We start from the raw sequence: 23,423 nt of genomic DNA, 5'->3' as shown, positions 1-23,423 counted from the left end.
GATTCACTGCCCTGTATAAGGCTGTGGGAGATGTGAGCTTTTTTCACGGTGTGCAAGTTGTGTGGTTTGTTGTGACAGAGTACACCTACAGTGGGGGCAAACTGGAGGTGACGGATGACATGAAGCGAGACTTTGACGATGCCGGCTATGTCCTGGTCCGGTGAGCAGTCTTTTCTTTTTTTTTTTTTATTTTTTTTAATGCATTTATCTACTGATTTGTTTGTTTGTTTTATTTAGTGAGTTCTTGATTGATTGATTGATTGATTCATTTATGTATTCATTTAGTTAATTGTTTATTTGTTTTTTGGTTTGTTTATTCAGTAATTTGTTTATTTATGGAATGGTTTATTTTGTTTATTCTTGTATTTAATTAAAAAAAAAAGGTTTTTTAAAAAGATTATTTCTTTATCTATTCATTTGTTTATTTGTTAATTAATGAATTGATCAATCAAACATTTTGTTTATTTATTCATTTATTTATTCATTTGTTAATTTATCAGTCAATCAATCTGACACACACACACACACACACACACACACACACACACACACACACACACACACACACACATATATATATATATATGTGTGTGTGTGTGTGTGTGTGTGTGTGTGTGTGTGTGTGTGTGTGTGTTCATTTATCTATCTGTTCAATTAATTGCTGTAGACCAATTATATGATTCATTGTTGTTGTATTTAATTTGTTTCTTTTTTTCCCCTAGAAAGGAAATAAAATAACAAGGTTGATTGATTCCAAGAGTGACATTCATACATGTACATAGTTTCCTGCATAAATGGATGATAAAAGGGGGAGGAGGATGAACAGATGAAGAAACAAAAAAGTGAATAGACACTGTTCTTAACTATCTCCATACGAACGGCGAAAGAGACGATGTTAACAGCGTTTCACCCCAATTACCATCATCAAATATTGCAAGCGGAAGGCTCTTATACTGAAGAGGTGAATGTTGACAAAGAATACCACAATTCTGACGACGGAAGCTAAAGGTTGGGTCATTCAGACACCCACTGGTCTGTGTAGAGGAGAAGAGAGGACTGGCCGTGGTGGTGTGTGTCCATCGAGATCGATGATGACCATCGTTGTCATCCAGCTGGGGGATGGGGGGAGGGTGGTGGTGGGGTGGGGGGGAGGATGCTCATGAATCTATCTGTGAATGCGCAGATGGCTGAATAGTCCAATCTGTGCACGAAATGTTCGCTGACAGTTGGGGCAGACAAAGACAGGCATACCATTGTCAGGGAGCTTGTTTGCCCGTGACTTTCTGGCCTGCCTCTTCTGAACAGCTGCAGCAGTCCTGTTGGCCTCACACAACTTGGCGCCTTTGTGCACAGCCGCACGCCATTTGTCACGGTCCACTGCAGATTCCTCCCAGGAGTCAGGGTTGATATCAAACGCTTTCAGAGAGACTTTCAGAGTATCTCTGAAGCGCTTCTTCTGACCTCCGTGTGATCTCTTCCCTTGTTGCAGCTCGCCATAGAAGAGCCTTTTGGGCAGCCGATGGTCTGGCATGCGCGCCATGTGTCCAGCCCAGCGAAGCTGGGACTGCATCAGGATGGTGAAGATGCTGGGAAGGGTGGCTTTTGCGAGCACCTCTGTGTCTGGGGTCTTGTCTTGCCACTTGATGTTCAGTAGCTTCCTGAGGCATGTTGTGTGGAAGTGGTTCAGCTTCTTGGCATGTCGTTGGTACACTGTCCAAGTTTCGCAGGCGTACAGTAGTGTGGGGAGAACTACTGCTCTGTAGACCTTTAGCTTGGTCTCAAGACTAATGCCTCTTCTGTTCCAGACATTTGCACTAAGTCTACCAAAAGTTGCACTTGCTCTTGCAATCCTGACGTTCACTTCATCGTCGATGGTCGCATTTCGTGACAGTGTGCTGCCAAGGTATGTGAACCGTTCCACCGCACTGAGTCTCTGACCGTTGACTGTGATGTTGGGCTCAACGTAGGGTTTCCCTGGGGCTGGCTGATGGAGAACTTCAGTTTTCCTCGTGCTGATGGTAAGGCCGAAGTTCCTGCTGGCAGTGGCAAACTTGTCGACGCTGAGTTGCATGTCAGCTTCAGATCCAGCGTTGAGGGCACAATCATCAGCAAACAAAAAGTCTCTGATGATGTCTGTCATGACCTTCGTTTTTGCTTGAAGCCTTCTGAGGTTAAACAACTTACCATCTGTTCGGTACTTTAGGCCGATTCCAACATCGCCATCTCTGAAGGCATCAGTAAGCATTGCAGAGAACATGAGGCTGAACAGCGTTGGAGCCAGGACGCAGCCTTGCTTGACACCATTTGTGACAGCAAAAGGAGCAGATGTTTCGCCTTTGTCCTGGACTCGAGCCTGCATGCCTTCATGGAATTGGCTGACCAAGGAAATAAATTTCCGAGGGCATCCGTACTTGGCCATGATCTTCCACAGTCCCTCTCTACTCACGGTGTCGAAGGCCTTAGTGAGGTCGACATAGGTGGAGAACAGATCAGCATTTTGCTCCTGACATTTCTCTTGCAGCTGCCTTGCAGCAAACACCATGTCGGTGGTTCCGCGCTCTTTCCGGAATCCACATTGGCTCTCAGGCAAATGACCTTGGTCAAGGTGTGCTGTGAGGCGGTTTAGTAGGATCCTGGCAAGTATCTTGCCTGCGATGGAGAGCAAGGAAATGCCCCGATGGTTATCACAGGCTTGCCGGTTCCCCTTTCGCTTGTACAAGTGAATGATAGATGCATCTTTGAAATCCTGGGGGATCGTCTCTTCTTTCCACATGAGTGAGTACAGCTGATGGAGCTTCTCAGTCAGCACAGTGCCTCCATCCTTGTAGACCTCTGCTGGTATGGAGTCTGAGCCAGGTGCTTTGCCACTGGATAGCAGACGGATTGCTTTCTGGGTCTCAAGAAGTGTTGGCGGATCGTCCAGTGCTTCGTTGATGGGGACTTGTGGGAGACGGTCTATGGCTTCATCATTTATGGAGGAAGGGCGATTTAAGACACTGTTGAAGTGCTCAGCCCAGCGTTCAAGAATTTTCTCCTTCTCGGTGATCAAGGTATTCCCATCTGCACTGAGGAGGGGGGATGATCCTGAGGATGTGGGGCCGTAGACTTCTTTTAAGGCATCATAGAACCTCTTCATATCGTGCCTGTCAGCATATCCCTGGATCTCATCAGCTTTGTCACTCAGCCACTTATCCTGCATCTGGCGTAACTTTTGCTGAACAGTCCTGCGGATGGCATCGTACACATCCTTTTTTGATGTGGACTTTGGGTTGCTCAGGTAGGCTTGATGCAGACGGCGTTTCTCATCCAGAAGCTGCTTGATTTCATCACAGTTTTCATCAAACCAGTCTTTGTGCTTTCTGGACATGGGTCCCAGGGTCTCTGAAGCTGTACTATAGATCAGCTCACGCAGGGTCCTCCAGTCAGACTCCACATTCTGGTTGTCCAGAGAGGCGGATTCCAGACGATCTTCCAGCAGCTCCACAAAGGACTGTTTGATGGTGATGTTTTTCAGCTTAGCGATGTTGACCCGTTTTGGAGCCTTCTGGCCTTGGGGGCGTCTCTTGGGCTGGATTCGAATATTCAGCTTCGAGACTACAAGGCGATGGTCTGTCCAACACTCGGCGCCACACATGGTCTTTGTTACACGTACATCTTGCCTATCCCTTTTCCTGACGATGACATAATCGATGAGATGCCAATGCTTTGAGCGAGGGTGCATCCATGACGTCCTGTTACGGGTAGGGAGGCAGAAAACTGTGTTGGTTATCAGCAGTTCGTGCTCTGCACAGGTCTGAAGCAAAAGCAATCCATTTGGGTTGCAGTGGCCCACACCATGCTTTCCAATCACTCCATCCCAGGAGATGTAGTCAGAGCCAACTCTAGCATTGAAGTCCCCAAGAATGATGAGCTTGTCTGCTTTAGGGATAGCAGCAATGACAGAGTGAAGGTCCTCGTAGAACTTCGCCTTCACTTCATCCGGGTTGGTCATGGTTGGGGCGTAGGCACTGACAATGGTGAGGTGCTTCTGGCCAGATGCCAGTGGGAGTTTCATGGTCATAAGCCTATCGTTGACTCCCTTTGGGATTCCAGCTAGCTTGCTGACAAGTGCTGTTTTTACTGCAAAACCAACGCCAGCCTCACGTCGCTCTTCGCTTCCTCGTCCACTCCAGAAGAAGGTGTAACCAGATCCCCGTTCACAGAGCTCGCCTTCACCTGCAAGCCGAGTCTCACTCAAGGCTGCGATGTCAATGTTGTATCTGGCGAGTTCGGATGCAACTAGTGCCGTTCTCCTTTGGGGTCTGTCCGCGTTATCTCTGTCCAGGAGAGTCCTTATGTTCCAAGCACCAATGGTGAGAGGAACGATCCTTGTTTTTTTCTTTTCTTTCTTGTTGTTTCGACCGCTGATGTAGGGTCCCCGCCAGCCGCGGTATGCTGGCCAGGGTGATATGGAGCAGGCAATTTTTAGGGCACCTTTTCTAGCCCCTTCCTCATGCCAGGGAGGTGAGCAGTGCATTCCTAAAGAGGGCTGCTCAGACGCTCAGACGGCTGCCGAGCTCCATCGCTGCTCCTGTCGACGAAGAACGACCCTATGGCCTGAGCCGCCTGTGTGCAGGTCTGCGACTGCGACTGCCAGTGTACCCACACCTGTCGTTTCGTCGCTCGCCTGTCGCCACAGGACTTGGGGGTGATGAAATGATGAAGGATGAAAGGTCATTTTGGATGACTGATGACTTGCGCGATGAGTTTGTTTAAAGTGAAGAGGAGTTGCGCAACGTCGACCTCACTCTCTCGTCCGGGTCCACCAATTTCCAGTGGCAAGACTAAGTCGAGACGACTGGAGGATGAGCACGGATGCAGTGGATGACCAAGATATCCTTTCGGTGTCTCATCTTGCTCTCTGCACTCCACAGTGCGTTGCTGTAACCGCCTTCCTCTCCGTTGAACCGATAGGTTTCTTCCGCAGATTCAGGACTGGCCGTACTGAATGAGTTAAGGTACTGTTTTAGAGTTGTAACACACATACCTTGATGAGGATACTCATTTCACACTCACCAAACTGAAAGTGAAAGTGAAACTTTTTATTTTCATTTTATTTATTTATTTATTTATTTTTTTAATCTCATTTCATTTTTAGGTTAGACTTATGTATTCCTATTGATAGGACAAGAAGGCCCTGACCTGTGACTTTTTAACCTGTGACCTTTTAACTATTGATAGGCCAAGAAGGCCCTGACCTGTGACTTTTTAACCTGTGACCTTTTAACTATTGATAGGCCAAGAAGGCCCTGACCTGTGACTTTTTAACGCAAAGCAGATGTGGTGCAGCCTATATGTGGGTAAGTTCATCACTTTGACACCACATTGAAACAGAAACTGATGGCGAATTGTTGCAGCGGTGGTTTAGTGGTAATTGTGTCTGGATAGAAAGCAAGAAAATCCGAGAATCACAGGGTGCAGGATCGAATCTCCCAGTTGTGAAGAGTTTTCTCCCCCTCCACTAGACCTTCAGTGGTGGTCTGGACCCTTGTCATTTAGATGAGGTCCCGTGTTCAGCATGTACTTGGCGCACACAAAAGAACCCATGGCAATGAAAGGGTTGTTCCTTGCAAAATTCTGGAAAAAAAAATCTACTCTGTATATATATATACGTGTGTGTGTGTGTGTGTGTGTGTGTGTGTGAGGACGGATTGGACGACACGAGAAACGAATGATGAGCGCCTAAAAACAGCTGTCTGTCAGCTTTCCCCAGGTAGGCAGCCTGTTGTGCGAATGACAGTGTGTTTGTTAGGCCTTTAGAGAGTTTGGTTTCTGCCCGAGGATAGGCGCTGTATAAGTATGAATAATAATAATAATAATAATAATAATAATAATCATAATGATGATGATGATGATAATGATAATAATAATAATGATGATGATGATGATGATAATACAATACTAGTGCTGCTGCTGCTGCTACTGCTACTACTACTACTACTACTACTACTACTACTACTGATAAGAAGATTAAGAATGATAATAATGATATCCATGTATTTCAGGGGTCTCTTGGATCAGGATGACTTAAGCAGAGTCAAAGCGGCATTGGAAGACTCCTCTGTGGTCATGGAAAATTCTTTTGGGGTGAATATCTCTCTCCCCCTCTCTCTGTCTCTTTCTCTCTGTCTTTCTCTCTGTGAGAGATCAGTTCAGTTCAGTTGCTCAGGGAGGCATCACTGCGTTTGGATAAATCCACATATTATGCTATACCACATCTGCTAGGCAGATGCCTGACATACAGTGTAACCACATCAGCTATTTCTGACTATTTCCGCACTCTTTCTTGTCTTCGTGCACCACTGCCGACCACAGTTACAAACATGCTCTCAAAATCCTAAAACCAGTGGAAGCAAGTTGTAGGACTTGAACTTTGACACAGTTTAAAATAGTTGATTTGATTGGATATGTTGAATGTGCAGATGGTAACGATGATGATGATGATAATGATGATAATGATGCTGACTGGTAGGTGGGGAACAGCGAGGTCACCACTGCAGGCTGTGTATCGGTGATGTAATGATGACCATGATGATGATGATGATAACAGTGATGACGATGATGATGATGATGATAATAATGACGATGATGACGATGATAATGATGCTGACTGGTAGGTGGGGAACAGCGAGGTCACCACAGCAGGCTGTGTATCGGTGATGTAATGATGACCATGATGATGATGATGATAACAGTGATGACGATGATGATGACGATAATAATGACGATGATGACGATGATAATGATGATGACTAGGAGGTGGGGAACAGCGAGGTCACCACAGCAGGCTGTGTATCGGTGATGTCATGATGACCATGATGATGATGATGATGACAGTGATGACCATGATGATGACGATGATAACGGTGATAATGATGATGACGATGATGATGATGATAATGATGATGACTAGGAGGTGGGGAACAGCGAGGTCACCACAGCAGGCTGTGTATCGGTGATGTCATGATGACAATGATGATGATGATGATAACAGTGATGACGATGATGATGACGATGATGACGATGATAATGATGATGACTAGGAGGTGGGGAACAGCGAGGTCACCACAGCAGGCTGTGTATCGGTGATGTAATGATAACCATGATGATGATGAGGACGATGATAACAGTGATGACGATGATGATTTGTATTTGTATTTCTTTTTATCGCAACAGATTTCTCTGTGTGAAATTCGGGCTGCTCTCCCCAGGGAGAGTGCATCGCTATACTACAGCACCACCCATTTTTTTTGGTATTTTTTCCTGCATGCAGTTTTATTTGTTTTTCCTGTCGAAGTGGATTTTTCTTCAGAATTTTGCCAGGAACAACCGTTTTGTTGCCGTGGGTTCTTTTACGTGTGCTAAGTGCATGCTGCACACGGGACCTCGGTTTATCGTCTCATCCGAATGACTAGCGCCAAGACCACACCACTCAAGGTCTAGTGGAGGGGGAGAAAATATCGGCGGCTGAGCCGTGATTCGAACCAGCGCGCTCAGATTTTCTCGCTTCCTAGGCGGACGGGTTATCTCTAGGTGATCACTCCACGATGATGTCAACGATGCTGACTGTGGCAGGTGGGGGACGGGGAAGGTCGGCACAGCCGCCTGTGCCTGTGGAACCACCCTGGCACCGACGTCACCGGCATGGTCGCCAGCTGTGAAAAAGTGGCGGGCACCTGCGCTGAGGTAACCACGGCGACAGCCCCTGTCTGATGACCCTGGTGGTGTGGTGTGTGTGTGTGTGTGTGTGTGTGTGTGTGTGTGTGTGTGTGTGTGTGAGTGGAGGAGGGGGGTGGAGGGGCAGGGGAGTGGGGGGAGGAGTGGGGGGGGGGTCAGGGCTTCGCTGCCTTCACCATGAATTGTTTTGTCTTGGCTTGTATTGTCTTGACATGGCTGGTCTTGAGTTGTATCGCTTTGTCCTTGCTTTGTCTGTGCTTGTCTTTTGTCTTGTCTTGAATTGTATTGCTTTGTCTTGTCCTGTCCTGTCCTGTCCTCTTGTCTTGTCCTGTCCTGTCCTGTCTTGTCTTGAATTGTCTTGTCTTGTCTTGAATTGTCTTGTCTTTGCTTGTCCTGTCCTGTCTTGTCTCATTTTCTCTTGTCTTGTCTTGTCCTGTCTTGTCTTGTCTTGTCTGGAATTGTATTGCTTTGTCTGTGCTTGTCTTGTTTTCTCTTGAATTGTCTTGTGTTGTGTTGTCGTGTCTCAGTTTGTCTTGAACTGTACTGTCTTGTGTTGGTTTGTATTGTGTTACATTGTACAGTCTTGCATTGTCTTGTATTGACTGATATTGTCTTGTGTTCTTGTCTTGTCTTATCTTGCATTGTCTTGTATTGAATGATATTGTCTTGTGTTCTTGTCTTGTCTCATCTTGCATTGTCTTGTATTGCTTTTTGTCACAGCAGATTTCTCTGTATGAATTTCAGGCTGCTCTCCCCTAGAGAGCACACTGCATTTTTTGCTTTTATTGACTCACTTGTGTAAACAAAGTGAGTCTATGTTTTAACCCGGTGTTCGGCTGTGTTTGTGTGTGTGTGTGTGTGTGTGTGTGTGTGTGTCCGTGGTAAACTTTAACATTGCCATTTTCTCTGCAAATACTTTGTCAGTTGACACCAAATTAGGCATAAAAATAGGAAAAATTCAGTTCTTTCCAGTCATCTTTTTTTAAACAATATTGCACCTCTGGGAAGGGCACAAGAAAAAGAAAAAGAAAAAAAAGAAGCCAAATTATATGCAAACTGCATTTACTGTTATATTTATATTTTTTTTATTCTCTAAACTTGACACTTTGATAAGATATTCTGACACAACAACAAGAGCAGTCATTTTTATCATTTCTTGTTCAAACAGGAACTTCTTTTGCTAAGCATGGAAGTTACATTTATTTTGCAAACGTTTTGGTGCAGATAGTAAAAAAGGGAAATTAATCTGTAATTAATGCTAGGGGATTTAATTTGCTTTAAACTGATCTTTCTCATCTTAAACATTACATTTTGAATTTATACTCAGTACATAAAAAGCTTGTGTGTTTTACTCTCAGTGTACAGGGCTTTCACTATGTTCATTCGCCCAAGTGGTCTTTTTCGGAAAATACTAAAATCAATACAACGTGTGGACTTTATAGATCTATTGGCTGAGCCCTGAAAGTCATGGGCAAAAATCAATTGCGTACACATATTTATACATAACAAAGCGATTTAACTATTAGATTAAAAAATTTTTTTTTTAAAGTGTATCACAAGTGAGTCTTGAAGGCCTTGCCTCTCTTGTTTATTTTTTCTTTTTCTTTGTCTTTTCTGTCTGCAATGAATTTGTAATACTGTCGGAGTGGATTTTTGCTGGTCCACTTGTGGAACCTGTGTGGGTGGGTTCTGCAGTGGAAGTGGGGGTGGCTCGTGCCTTGCCGTCATCGCGGTTTCCTCTGAGCCTCTGTGGCGTGTCCTGCTGCGTACGCTCCTTTACTGATCTTGCTGTGCCAGGTTGGGTGGTTCAGAACAAGCAACTCCCAGGTTACTGGGATCAGTGTTGAGGACTTTGAGGGACACTTTGAGGCAGTCTTTAAAACTCTCTCCCCCCCCCACCCCTTCTTCCACCAACTGAGCACTTGCCCTGACTCAGCTCTCCATACAGCAGCTGGTTTATCAGTGGACAGTCGGACATCCAGACATCGTGGACAGTCCATGCATCTGATCCTGGTGCTTTACTTCCGGAAAGTTGCTTGGTGGCTTTTCTGATTTCCTCTTCTGTGGGGAGTAACCGTTATAAAATGCATACAGGTGTGAATTTATCGTGTCCTCTGTGTAATAACGAAAATGAAGATGAAAAACACTTTATACTCTGTCAGGTTTATCGTGATTTGCGTATAAAGTATATTCCACAAAAGAATTATCAGGATCCTTCTGTTCCGGACTGCGTTGCTTATGGCATCTCGAAGAGAACCAATAGTAAGGAATGTGTGCATGTATTTATACAAAGCTTTTAAAGACGCACCATTATGCTTAGCTGATTTAAGTAACTGCTTTTGTATTGTCTTCTGTCAGTATATTACTGTTTCAATGAGTTACTCTGAAAATGTGTGTGAATTATTCACAAATACTATACCCCCTTCAGAAGGGGCCATGGCCTATACTGATTAAACTATTCGAGCTCGAGTTCGAGTTCTTCTGTGGGGAGGTTGTCAGGTCGGTGTATATATGGGATTGGAACCTGTGGATTCTCACTGCTTAGTCAGGCACTAGTACCACTAGGTGACTGTCGATGCAGTGTACATCTTTTTCTTTTCTTTTGTTTTGTGCGGAGGTGAGGGATACAGACAAGCAATGAGCAAGTCGTTCAACTTCAAACGATTCGGATCCACTCTGCTTTCACATACCCAGATTCAAACGCTTGACTGTTGGCCGCTGTTCTTTCTCTGTCTCTGGACCTTGCAGTTGGAATGAACTTCCTCTTTCGCTTCGTCAAGTGTCCACACTCAGCTCTTTCAAGTCTGGCCTTAAAACCCACCTCTTCCCAAAATAGCCTCCCTTGTCTGCCCTTCCTTGTCTTTTGTTTCTACAGTTTTTGAGTTATGCATGCGTGAGAATGACTGGTGCGAAAGCGCTTTGATTTGTCTCTGCACAAGATTTATATGTAAATACCATTATTATTATTATTATTAAAGCTTGATCCATGCACAAGTGTCACATACACATGCTACACGTTTGATGTTCTCGAATGTATTAACTTACCCAGCCACATACATGCAAACACACTCACCCACACAGCCCCCATCCCCCCACCCCCTCCCCCACACACACTCACCTCCTCTCTCTGCATGCACAAACACACACACACACACACACACAGACACACACACACACACACACACACACACACACACACACACACACACACAGATGACAAAATCATGTCTCAAGAGAAAGGGTAAAGGTCCCATAGCTTTGATGACAATGGTGTGATAATGAATGTTGAATATGATGGTGGTGATGATGGTGATGATAATATTTGTGTTGATGATGATGATGATGATGATGATGATGATGATGATGATGATGACGGTGATGGTGATGATGATGATAACAATGCTATCATCCACAGCTGCTTGGCAGGGAAGTCTATCTTTACCACATCAGGCTGCTGATGATGATGATGATGATGATGATTACGATGATGACGATCATAATGATGATAACAATGCCGTCATCCACAGCTGCTTGGTGGGGAAGTCTACCATTACCACACCAAGCTGCTGCTGCTGCTGCTGATGATGATAATGATGATGATGATGATGATGATGATGATGATGATGATGATGATGATGATAATGATGATGATGATGATGATGGTGGTGATGATGATGATGATGATAATGATGATGATGATGACGGTGGTGATGATGATGACGGTGATGATGATGACGGTGATGATGATGATGATGATGACAGTGATAACAATGCCATCATCCACAGCTACTTGGTGGGGAAGTCTACCATTACCACACCAAGCTGATGATGATGATGATGATGATGATAGTGATGATGATGGTGGTGGTGATGATGATGATGATGATGATGATGATGATGATGATGATGATGATAACAATGCCATCATCCACAGCTGCTTGGCGGGGAGGTCTACCATTACCACACCAAGCTGATGATGAAGGAGGCGTTCACGGGAGGAAAACATGTCTGGCATCAGGACTATGGGTCAGTGCTCAGCGGGAAGGTGTGTGGGGGACAGTGTGGGAGAGGGAGAGTGTGGGAGAGCAAGAGGGAGAGTTTTGGAGAGGGAGAGTGGGGGAGAGTGAGGGAGAGGGAGAGTGGGGGAGCGGGAGAGAGGGAGAGTGGGGTGAGAGAGAGAGTGGGTGAGAGGGAAAGTGGGGGAGAGTGGGGGAGAGGGAGAGTGGGGGGGAGGGTAAGAGGGAGAGTAGGTCAGAGGGAGAGTGGGTGAGAGAGGGAAAGTCAGGGAGAGTGGGGGAGAGGGAGAGTGGGTGAGAGGGAGAGGGGGTAACAGGGAGAGGGGGTAAGAGGGATAGGGGTGAGGCATATGAATGTGGGTTTTGACAGGTATAGGTATCTGAGTTTTACAGATATAGGAATGTGGAAATGACTGGTGTAGGAATGTTGGTTTTACAGGTACAGGTGTGTAGGTGTGACTGGTATAGGTATGTGGGAATTACGGGTATAGGAATGTGGGTTGGACAGGTATGGGTAATTGGAATTGCAGGTATAGGTGTGTGGGTTGAGTGGGTATAGGTAATTTGAAATGACATATAAAGATATGTCGATATCACAGTTATAGGTATGTGGGAATTACAAGTATAGGTGTATAGGTTTGACAGGCATAGGTATGTAGGAATTAACAGGCATAGGAATGTGGGTTTGACAGGTATGGGTGTTTGGGTTTGATAGGTGTAGGTAAGTGGGAAGTACAGGCATTGGTGTGTGTGTGTTTCACAGGTACTGGTACAAGAACGGCTGCCTGTTCCCAGACATGATGACGGTCTTCATTTCGGTGGATCCCTGCAAAAAGACCAACGGGTGTCTGCAGGTATGGTCCCATGGCGTTGTGCTGGTGTCTCGTTGCCCTGTGTCGTTGGACAAAGGCTCCTTGAGCCAGGAAGTCCTTCAATAGTCATGTGGTGTTGTGCTGGTGTCTCGTTGCCCTGTGTCGTTGGACAAAGGCTCCTTGAGCCAGGAAGTCCTTCAATAGTCATGTGGTGTTGTGCTGGTGTCTCGTTGCCCTGTGTCGTTGGACAAAGGCTCCTTGAGCCAGGAAGTCCTTCAATAGTCACGTGGTGTTGTGCTGGTGTCTCGTTGCCCTGTGTTGTTGGACAAAGGCTCCTTGAACCAGGAAGTCCTTCAATAGTCACATGGCGTTGTGCTGGTGTCTCGTTGCCCTGTGTCGTTGGACAAAGGCTCCTTGAGCCAGGAAGTCCTTCAATAGTCAAGTGGTGGTGTGCTGGTGTCTCGTTGCCCTGTGTCGTTGGACAAAGGCTCCTTGAACCAAAAAGTCCTTCCATTTAGACAGCATCCCCACTTTCCGGAAAGTCTGAGGGGAGTTTCTTCTTTTCCGTCGCTGTTTCAGGGCGGTTTTTCCTTCTTATTTATGCCTTCTCTTCTTGGTGTATTTTCTACCTTGCTTGACCATTCAGTTAGTGTTGTTGTTGTGAAATTCAGGCTGCTCTCCCCAGGGAGAGTGTTTCGCTACACTGAGAGTGCCGCCCATTTTTTTTTTTTTTTCCTGTGTGCAGTTTTATTTGCTTTGGATATGCCAGGGACAGTCCTTGTGTTGCTGTGGGTTCTTTTACGAGTGCTAAGTGCATGCTGCACACGGGACCTCGGTTTATCGCCTCATCTGAATAACTAGCGTCCAGACCACCACTCAGGGTCTAGTGGAGGGGGAGAAAATATTTGTGACTGTACTGTGATTCGAACCAGTGTGCTCAGATTCTTTCACTTCCTAGGTGGACGCGTTACCTCTAGGCCATCACTCCGCTGTACTTGGTCATTGGGCATTTTTAATCTGACTGTGTTGTATTATGTTTTGTGACTTGGATGTGTGCAGTACCTGTTGGCAAATTTTCCTATTTCACCTGCAAGTTATTCAGAGATGCCAACTGGTACAATTTCGCCATATTTTGTTTCAGTCGATTGCAGTTTGTTCCTACATTACGCCAATATGTCAGAATTGTTTCGATGAGTTTGTTTTCGACTACGTAGCGGCTCAAAACAAAGGAAGTTAGCCTTGAACTGTGTTTGTGAGAAACAAGACGAGCAAAGACCACGGAAGCGACACAGTGCTACAGATGTCAGCTGTAAAGAAGCAGCGGCAGGAACAGAAGTTTGGCCAGATATGCACCGAAAAATATCCTTGCATCATGCCCTCCATTTTGGGGAACTGGCATGCTCGCTGCACTGGGTGCGAGTTCAACATTTCTCTCAGCCGCGGGGGGACTGACATTGTCAATAGACACGTGGAAAGTGGCTCTGAGTCCCAAGTGTTTCTACCAAATTCAAAATGTTCCTTCCAAAAGGAGATTATCGACCGTAGCTACTTTCGTTTTCTCCGCATAGGCGGATAGTAGTTTGCACAGGACAGGAATCGGACCCCCTGCCGGAGTATGCACAAGTTGGTCACGGTAAAGTATGATGATGGTGATGGTAATGATGGTGATAATAATACTGATGGTGATGATAGTGATGATGATGATACTGATGGTGATGATGGTGATGATAATGATACTGATGATGATGGTGATGATGATGATAATGATGGTGATAATACTATGATGCTGATGATGATGATGGTGATAATACTATGATACTGATGATACTGGTGGTGATGATGCTGATGACGATGATAATGATACTGATGATACTGATGATGATACTGATGACGATGATGCTGATGATGGTGACGGTGCCAGATCCTGGAGGGCTCTCAGAAGTGCGGTCGCATTGAACACCTGATGGTGGACGGACAGACAGGGGCTGACCTGGAGAGGGTGAAGCACCTGGAGAAAGTTCTGGAACACCTGTACGTGGAGATGGAGCCAGGTAGTACTGTCTTCCCCAGCCCCCTCCCACCTCCCTCCACCTGTGCCCCCTTCCTCTCAAACAACGACCACATTCACACTCACGCACACGCACACGCACACACACGTACACATGCATGCACGCATGCACACGCACATACATATATGTGGTTGGTTAATTTTCGTTAATCATGAACAGGTTACTAATCATTTGTGATCAACAATTTGTGAGGCAAGCCATCTGGCTCCTGCATTTATTATTATTATTATTATTATTATTATCATTATCATTATTAGTGTTATTATTATTATTATTAGTATTTAAATTTGTATTTGTATTTTGTATTTGTATTTCTTTTTATCATAACAGATTTCTCTGTGTGAAATTTGGGCTGCTCTCCCCAGGGAGAGCGTGTCGCTACACTACAGCGCCACCCATTATCATTATTATTTTTTAATAATTTTTTTCCTGCGTGCAGTTTTATTTGTTTTTTGAAGTGGATTTTTCTACAGAATTTTGCCAGGAGCAACCCTTTTGTTGCTGTGGGTTCTTTTACGGGTGCTAAGTGCATGCTGCACATGGGACCTCGGTTTATCACCTCATCCGAATAACTAGCGTCCAGACCACCACTCAAAGGTCTAGTGGAGGGGGAGAAAATATCGGCGGCCGAGTCGTGATTCGAACCAGCATGCTCAGATTCTCTCGCTTCCTAGGTGGACGCGTTACCTCTAGGCCATCACTCCACACACACACACACACACACACACATATATATATATATATATATATGGGTGGTTAATTTTCGTTAATCATGAACAGGTTACTAATCATTTGTGATAGATAATTTGTAAGGCAAGCCATCTGGCTCCTGCATTTATTATTATTATTATCATTATCATCATCATTATTATTATTATTTTTATTTTAATTTTTTATTGTTATTATTATTATTCATTATTGTTATGATTATCTTATTGTCGTCATGGTGTCCAGGTGACGCGCTGTTCTTCCACTGCAACCTGCTGCACACCAGCAGCGCCAACACCAGCCCAGACCGGCGCTGGGCCTTCCTCTGTGCCTTCAACCGCCGCTCTAATGACCCCGTCCTCCCCCACCACCACCCTGCCTACACCCCCCTCACCATCGTCAGTACTGCTGGATTGGAGGGAAGGGGGTGGGGGGGCGAGGGGCAGGGTACAGGGGGGTGGGTGGGTGGTGGAGGGGAGGGAGGTTGGATGGATGGAGGGGTGGGGTGGTGGTTGTGGTGAGGGGGGGAGAGGAGAGAAGTTGGAGAAGGTGTGTGTGTGTGTGTATGTGTGTGTGTGTGTGTGTGTGTGTGTGTGTGTGTGTGTGTGTGTGTGTGTGAGTGTGTGTGTGAGAGTGTGTGTATGTGTGAGTGTGTGTGTGATTGTGTGCATACGTGTGGGGATGTCTGTGTGCGTGTGTGGGGGGGGAGTGTCTGTGTGTGTGTGTGGGGGGGGGTGGTGGTCTGTGTGTGTGTGTGTGTGGGGGGGGGGGAGTGTCTGTGTGTGCATGCATATGGGAGGAGGTGCACAGGGTGTGTACAGGGAGGGGAAAGTGGTCATGTGTGTATGATCTATGTATGCTTTATATAACTATGTATGCAGTGTGTGTTTATATGTACATATATATTAAGAGAGTGAGGGAGATATATATATTTATATATATATATAATAATGATAATAATAATAATAATAATGGTATTTATATAGTGCTGAATCTTGTGCAGAGACAAATCAAAGCGCTTAAATATATATATATATATATATATATAACAGAATGTTGAAAACCGACACCTGTTTTGTTGAAAAAAGGAAAAAAACAACAAAAACAACAACAACAAACACACACACAAAAAAAGCAAGAATATATTCATATGTATATATATGTAAATATATATCTATAGATATACATATATATAGATGTTTGTTTCAGTGGCAGATCTGATAAAAGATGTGTGAAAAACACACTGTCCTATTGAAGTTTCTTGAAGGCTGAAGGGTCTGTTTTGTGACAAAGTCTATTTCTGACATGGCACGGTTCCTGTCATTTTGTTCAGTAGACTTCGGTCTGACTCTGAAGAACATTCCTCATCAGGTGAAGTGACCAGCCACCGAGATGACGTGGTAACCATCGCAGATAAGATAGCCTCCCTCCCCTGCCTCTTCCTTGTCTTCACTTTCTTCAGTTTTAGAGTTATGCATGCGTGTGAATGACTGGTGTGAAAGCGCTTAGATTTGTCTCTGCAGAAGTTTCAGCGCTATATAAATACTATCATTATTATCAGACTGACAGCTGGGGGGACATGGGTCTGATCCCCATCACATGTGTGTTTTGTTGTTGGGCGCAATAGCCGAGTGGTTAAAGCGATGGACTGTCAATCTGAGGGTCCCTGGTTCGAATCACGGTGACAGCGCCTGGTGGGTAAAGGGTGGAGATTTTTTCGATCTCCCAGGTCAACATATGTGCAGACCTGCATGTGCCTCAACCCCCTTCGTGTGTATATGCAAGCAGAAGATCAAATACGCACGTTAAAGATCCTGTAATCCATGTCAGCGTTCGGTGGGTTATGGAAACAAGAACATACCCAGCATGCACACCCCCGAAAATGGAGTATGGCTGCCTACATGGCAGGGTAAAAACGGTCATACACGTAAAAGCCCACTCGTGTACATACGAGTGAACGTGGGAGTTGCAGCCCACGAACGCAGAAGAAGAAGAAGAAGAAGAAGAAGAAGTTGGTTTTTTTTTTCAGCCTACAGTCGAGGGTCATTCACTTCACATACGTGTCTTTAGGAGCGTTATTCAGATTATCTGACGAACACTGCAAGTGTCTGTATCCTTCAGCCTGGTTGATGACAGGAGATACGAGAACACAGCCTTGTTAGGTAGCCCCAGACCTAAAGGTATCCCCAGGGCAGCATCACCACCATACCCCATCATCATTCTTGATCATCAAAATATAGAAAACGAACTGCTCCAAATTTCGGGGCCAAAAGAGAAAAACGTGGCTTGATATTGTATGACTGTTTTCAGGTTCCTTATGACACTGTGTGCCTTTGTTCAGGTTCCTAATGACGCCATCAAAACCTGCACCAACATTACGGATATGAGCGGCAAGGATTTCATGAACCCTGCTGACGACAAAACCACCGTGGGCAAGAAGTAAAGAGGAAAACTTTGTGAGTTTGAGATAAGCTCAGTTAAGTTAAAATTCAAGGTGTCTCTGCGTTCGGACAAATCCATACATGCTACACCACATCTGCTGGGGAGATGGTTGACCAGCAGCGTGGGGGACACAGCTGGAAATACAGTAGAAGTTAGCTCCCTTTGCTTGTGTATGCACATGTAGGAACGTGGAAAGCCGTTTTAATGAGATGAGTTTCTACACCTGAGCCTTGCTTGAGTGCAGAGTACAGTGAGGTGAGGACACAATTTGTTGTGTAAGGTGTGCAGAGTGTAGGGGACACAATTTGTTGTTTAAGGCGTGCAGAGTGCAGGGGACAGTTTGTTGTTTAAGGTGTGCAGAGTGTAGGGGACAGTTTGTTGTTTAAGGTGTGCAGAGTGTAGGGGACACAATTTGTTGTGTAAGGTGTGCAGAGTGTAGGGGACACAATTTGTTGTTTAAGGTGTGCAGAGTGTAGGGGACACAATTTGTTGTGTAAGGTGTGCAGAGTGTAGGGGACACAATTTGTTGTTTAAGGTGTGCAGAGTGTAGGGGACACAATTTGTTGTGTAAGGTGTGCACAGTGTAGGGGACACAATTTGTTGTTTAAGGCGTGCAGAGTGTAGGGGACACAATTTGTCATGTAAGGTGTGCAGAGTGTAGGGGACACAATTTGTTGTGTAAGGTGTGCAGAGTGTAGGGGACACAATTTGTCATGTAAGGTGTGCAGAGTGTAGGGGACACAATTTGTTGTTTAAGGTGTGCAGAGTGCAGGGGACACAATTTGTTGTGTAAGGTGTGCAGAGTGTAGGGGACACAATTTGTTGTGTAAGGTGTGCAGAGTGTAGGGGACACAATTTGTTGTGTAAGGTGTGCAGAGTGTAGGGGACACAATTTGTTGTGTAAGGTGTGCAGAGTGCAGGGGACACAATTTGTTGTGTAAGGTGTGCACAGTGTAGGGGACACAATTTGTTGTGTAAGGTGTGCAGAGTGTAGGGGACACAATTTGTTGTGTAAGGTGTGCAGAGTGCAGGGGACACAATTTGTTGTGTAAGGTGTGCACAGTGTAGGGGACACAATTTGTTGTGTAAGGTGTGCAGAGTGCAGGGGACACAATTTGTTGTTTAAGGTGTGCACAGTGTAGGGGACACAATTTGTTGTGTAAGGTGTGCAGAGTGTAGGGGACACAATTTGTTGTGTAAGGTGTGCAGAGTGTAGGGGACACAATTTGTTGTTTAAGGTGTGCACAGTGTAGGGGACACAATTTGTTGTGTAAGGTGTGCACAGTGTAGGGGACACAATTTGTTGTGTAAGGTGTGCAGAGTGTAGGGGACACAATTTGTTGTTTAAGGTGTGCAGAGTGTAGGGGACACAATTTGTTGTTTAAGGTGTGCAGAGTAGGGGACACAATTTGTTGTGTAAGGTGTGCAGAGTGCAGGGGACACAATTTGTTGTGTAAGGTGTGCAGAGTGTAGGGGACACAATTTGTTGTGTAAGGTGTGCAGAGTGTAGGGGACATCTCTGAAGGACTGAAAAGGTTCTGATCAGTTTGTCAGACTTTGGGTGTAGTGATTTGGAGACTCACACACACACACACACACACACACACACACACAGATTTGATTTTGGGACTCACACACACACACATGCACACACACACAGAACTTTAAAAAAAAAAAAATTATTTATTTTTTTGGCTGTGAAAGAATGGGATTTTTTTTTTCTTTTCTTTTCTTGCCTGAGCAACGTCTGATCAGATTACACACGATTTATTCCCTGACAAGGGATACATTTTCTGATTTCAGTTTTTGTGGAGACTTGGACAAGAGGGGGATGTGGAGGAGAACAAAGTGCCATTGTATGATGTATTCAACAGTTCATATCTAGCTTCAGGATTGTACTGTTATTGTATTGTATTGTATTGTGTTGTATTGTGTTGTATTGCATTGCACTGTGTTGTGTTAGGTTTTTTTTCATCGCAACATTTTGCAGTGCAAAATTCTGATTGTCTCCCCTGGGAGAGCGCATCGCCACAGTGCAGTGATATATATATATATACACGGGATCTTAGTTTATCATCTCATCGAAATGACTAGATGCTCAGTTTGATTTTCCAGTCAAACTTGGGAGAAAGGGGGAGAGCAGGGTTGGAACCCACACCCCTCATGGACACTGTATTGGCAGATGAGTGTCTTCACCATTCTCCACCTTCCTCACTGTCTTATGGACACTGTATTGGCAGATGGGTGTCTTCACCATTCTCCACCTTCCTCACTGTCTTATGGACACTGTATTGGCAGATGGGTGTCTTCACCATTCTCCACCTTCCTCACTGTCTTATGGACACTGTATTGGCAGATGGGTGTCTTCACCATTCTCCACCTTCCTCACTGTCTTATGGACACTGTATTGGCAGATGGGTGTCTTCACCATTCTCCACCTTCCTCACTGTCTTATGGACACTGTATTGGCAGATGGGTGTCTTCACCATTCTCCACCTTCCTCACTGTCTTATGGACACTGTATTGGCAGATGGGTGTCTTCACCATTCTCCACCTTCCTCACTGTCTTATGGACACTGTATTGGCAGATGGGTGTCTTCACCATTCTCCACCTTCCTCACTGTCTTATGGACACTGTATTGGCAGATGAGTGTCTTCACCATTCTCCACCTTCCTACTCGTCTTATGGACACTGTATTGGCAGATGGGTGTCTTCACCATTCTCCACCTTCCTCACTGTCTTATGGACACTGTATTGGCAGATGGGTGTCTTCACCATTCTCCACCTTCCTACTCGTCTTATGGACACTGTATTGGCAGATGGGTGTCTTCACCATTCTCCACCTTCCTCACTGTCTTATGGACACTGTATTGGCAGATGGGTGTCTTCACCATTCTCCACCTTCCTCACTGTCTTATGGACACTGTATTGGCAGATGGGTGTCTTCACCATTCTCCACCTTCCTCACTGTCTTATGGACACTGTATTGGCAGATGGGTGTCTTCACCATTTTCCACCTTCCTCACTGTCTTATGGACACTGTATTGGCAGATGGGTGTCTTCACCATTCTCCACCTTCCTCACTGTCTTATGGACACTGTATTGGCAGATGAGTGTCTTCACCATTCTCCACCTTCCTCACTGTCTTATGGACACTGTATTGACAGATGAGTGTCTTCACCATTCTCCACCTCCCTCCATGTCTTCACAGGCATACCAAGAGAAGCCACCGTTGACCGGAGATGCATGATGCAATCTGCTCAGTGTTTCCTGAGCTGCGTTCACATCACATGAAGCAACACACAAGCCTGGTTAGTGAATGTAAAGATGAGCTGTTCATGTTTCTTCCCAGAAAAGTCTGAAGCTCAAATCATCAAAAGATTATGAAAAAAACAAAAAACAAAAAAAAACCCACGAAAAACAACAGCCAACAAACAAGCAAAACAGCTCCCATGCATTCCAAAGTTAACAGCTTTCTTTTTTCTTTCATTTAATGTCATAATCAGGAGGCAAACATTTGTATGTGCATTTATATTTGTGATCACAAGAATCAGTTTCAGGCAATTCAGTCTTGCGGAAGAGATAAGTTGAGCAGTGAAAGGCTTTAGCTTGTATTTTCGCTTTTTTTTTCTTTCTTTCTTTTTTCGAATTTACCGCAGTTGTAAAGTAATAACCTTAAGTTCCATAGCTTTTGTGTTCTTTGTTTTCGTTGTTGTTTGAAACTTTTAATCTTTTTTATTTTATTTTTGAAAGTGAAGTTATCTGTGTGTGTGTGTGTGTGTGTGTGATCAAAAGTTTTGTTCACTGGTTGTGATATTTCTTTTTTTTTTTTTTTTAAGCCAAAAATTTTGCTATGCTGTTTGTGATGACAATCCTACAGGCTTGCTGTCGATCGTATTGTATTGTATTCTATTGCTTTGTAATGTATTGTGCTATGCGAAATCACGTCAGTTGTATTGTATTGTATTCTGTTACTTTGTAATGTATTGTGCTATGGGAAATCATTTTCAGCTTAGTCTTTTGTGAAGGACTATGATTCTCAAACTAGGAAGCAAAATTGCACTGGCTCTTAGTGCTGCAGCCTTGGGGGCTGGTTGGCCTTTGGGAACCATCCCAATGCCGACTGTCCAAAAACCATTCTTGGCCGAGAGAGTGGGGATGTAACTTGGGCAAGACACTCTCCACTATAATCAAATTCTAGCCCAGATAGTCGGGACAGCAGTTGCTTCTCTGCTGTTCTGATGGTCATAGTCGGACACGACTATCCTACATACAAGTATTGTGCTGTGATACTCTTTGTCTCAACAGATTTCTCTGTATGAAGTCAGAGCTTCTCTTCAGGGAGAGCACGGCGCACCATTGAAGTGTTACCCATTTTTTCTTCTATTTTTTCTGCCTGCAAGTGTATTTGTTGCCCCGTCAAAGTGGATTCCTCCACAGCATTTTGCCAGAGACAATCCTTTTGTTGTAGAGGGTTCTTATACGTGCGCTGAGTGCATGCTGCATACAGGACCTGGGTTTATCGTCTCATCCAAATGACTAGCGTCCAGACCACCGCTCAAGGTCTAGTGGAGGGGGAGAAAATTCTGGCGATCCCATGCACTCGGATTCTTGGGTTTCCTTGACAAACGGGTTACCACAAGGCAACCAGTGACAGTGTGTGCACACTTCCTCGCACCACGTTGCTGTGGTCAGATGGATATAGGACTGGGGTCTCCTCCAAGTTTCCTGAGTTTGAGTGTGTGTGTGTGTGTGTGTGTGTGTGTGTGTGTGTGTGTGTGCGCGCCTGACTGAATATCACAGGAAACAAAATAATGGGCACCAAAAGGCATGCAGCTTTTGGTTCTCAGTGGAGTGATGGCCTACAGGTAATGTGTCCACCTAGGAAGCGAGAGAATCTAAGCTTCGAATCATGGCTCAGACACGGGTATTTTCTCACCCTCCACAAGACTTTTGAGTGGTGGTCTGGACGCTAGTCGTTCGGATGAATCGATAAACCGAGGTCCCGTGTGCAGCATGCGCTTAGCGCACGTAAAAGAAGCCATGGCAACAGAAGGGTTGTTCCTGGCAAAATTATGTAGAAAAATCCACTTCCTTAGGAAAAACAAATAAAACTGCACATAGGAAAAAAGAAAAAAAAGAGGGTGGTGCTGTAGTGTAGCGACGTGCTGTCCCTGGGGACAGCGGCCCCGGATTTCACACAGAGAAATCTGTTGTGACGAAAAGAGAATTACAATACAATACAATACAATACAATACCCAGTTAGGCAGCATGTTTTGTGCAAATGACAGTGTTTGTAAAGCGCTTGGACTTTGGTCTCTGACAAAGGATTGACGCTATGTAAATATCCATGATAACTTTGATGATACTGTGGATGTGGGAACTGATTTTTATCATGTGTGTTTCATTTGTTGCACATTGATTTCATCATTATGGGCTTTTCGTTTTTACACTGTGAAGAAGTAAGGATGGATTTTATAACAGTGGGTTTTTGTTTTAGATGTTGGATACTTAATTAATGATGGATATTGGTCTGTGAAGACATCAATTTTATTTTCAATAAAATCAACAAAGAGTGCAGTGACATTGATTTTATTTGATATGGGAATCACTTTTCATGAAGGGACGTTGATGTTAATAAATGTGGGCAATGATTTT

General features: G+C 44.8%; 2 protein-coding genes across 4 annotated transcripts in view; one reads left to right on the top strand and one right to left on the bottom strand.

Moving 5' to 3' along the window:
- Positions 1-121, bottom strand: part of LOC143289406 (uncharacterized) — a 9,443-nt gene extending 9,322 nt beyond the window's left edge. The window contains exon 1 of the mRNA XM_076598370.1: positions 90-121. Coding sequence (XP_076454485.1) covers positions 90-121 — 32 coding nt within the window. The remainder of the gene's footprint in view (positions 1-89) is intronic.
- On the top strand, positions 77-20,416 carry LOC143289729 (L-proline trans-4-hydroxylase-like). Of its 3 annotated transcripts, XM_076598812.1 has the most exons (10): positions 77-160; positions 6,045-6,126; positions 7,615-7,725; positions 11,503-11,517; positions 11,666-11,742; positions 12,496-12,586; positions 14,466-14,595; positions 15,568-15,719; positions 17,663-17,777; positions 19,567-20,416. In XM_076598812.1, the coding sequence occupies exons 1-9, from the start codon at positions 120-122 to the stop codon at positions 17,762-17,764; spliced, it is 801 nt and encodes a 266-aa protein (XP_076454927.1). In that variant the 5' UTR covers positions 77-119; the 3' UTR covers positions 17,765-17,777; positions 19,567-20,416. The 3 variants fall into 3 exon arrangements, with proteins under 3 accessions (XP_076454927.1, XP_076454926.1, XP_076454925.1); XM_076598811.1 differs by lacking the exon at positions 11,503-11,517 and having other exon boundaries at positions 11,651-11,742; positions 19,879-20,413; XM_076598810.1 differs by lacking the exon at positions 11,503-11,517 and having other exon boundaries at positions 11,651-11,742; positions 19,567-20,413.
- Positions 20,417-23,423: the final 3,007 nt, after the last annotated feature.

Source organism: Babylonia areolata, chromosome 14, assembly GCF_041734735.1.
Source record: "Babylonia areolata isolate BAREFJ2019XMU chromosome 14, ASM4173473v1, whole genome shotgun sequence".
In the NCBI taxonomy this organism is placed as follows: Eukaryota; Metazoa; Mollusca; class Gastropoda; order Neogastropoda; family Buccinidae; genus Babylonia; species Babylonia areolata.
The sequence above is the reverse complement of the archived record's forward strand: the minus strand, read 5'-3'. Positions and strand labels throughout refer to the sequence as shown.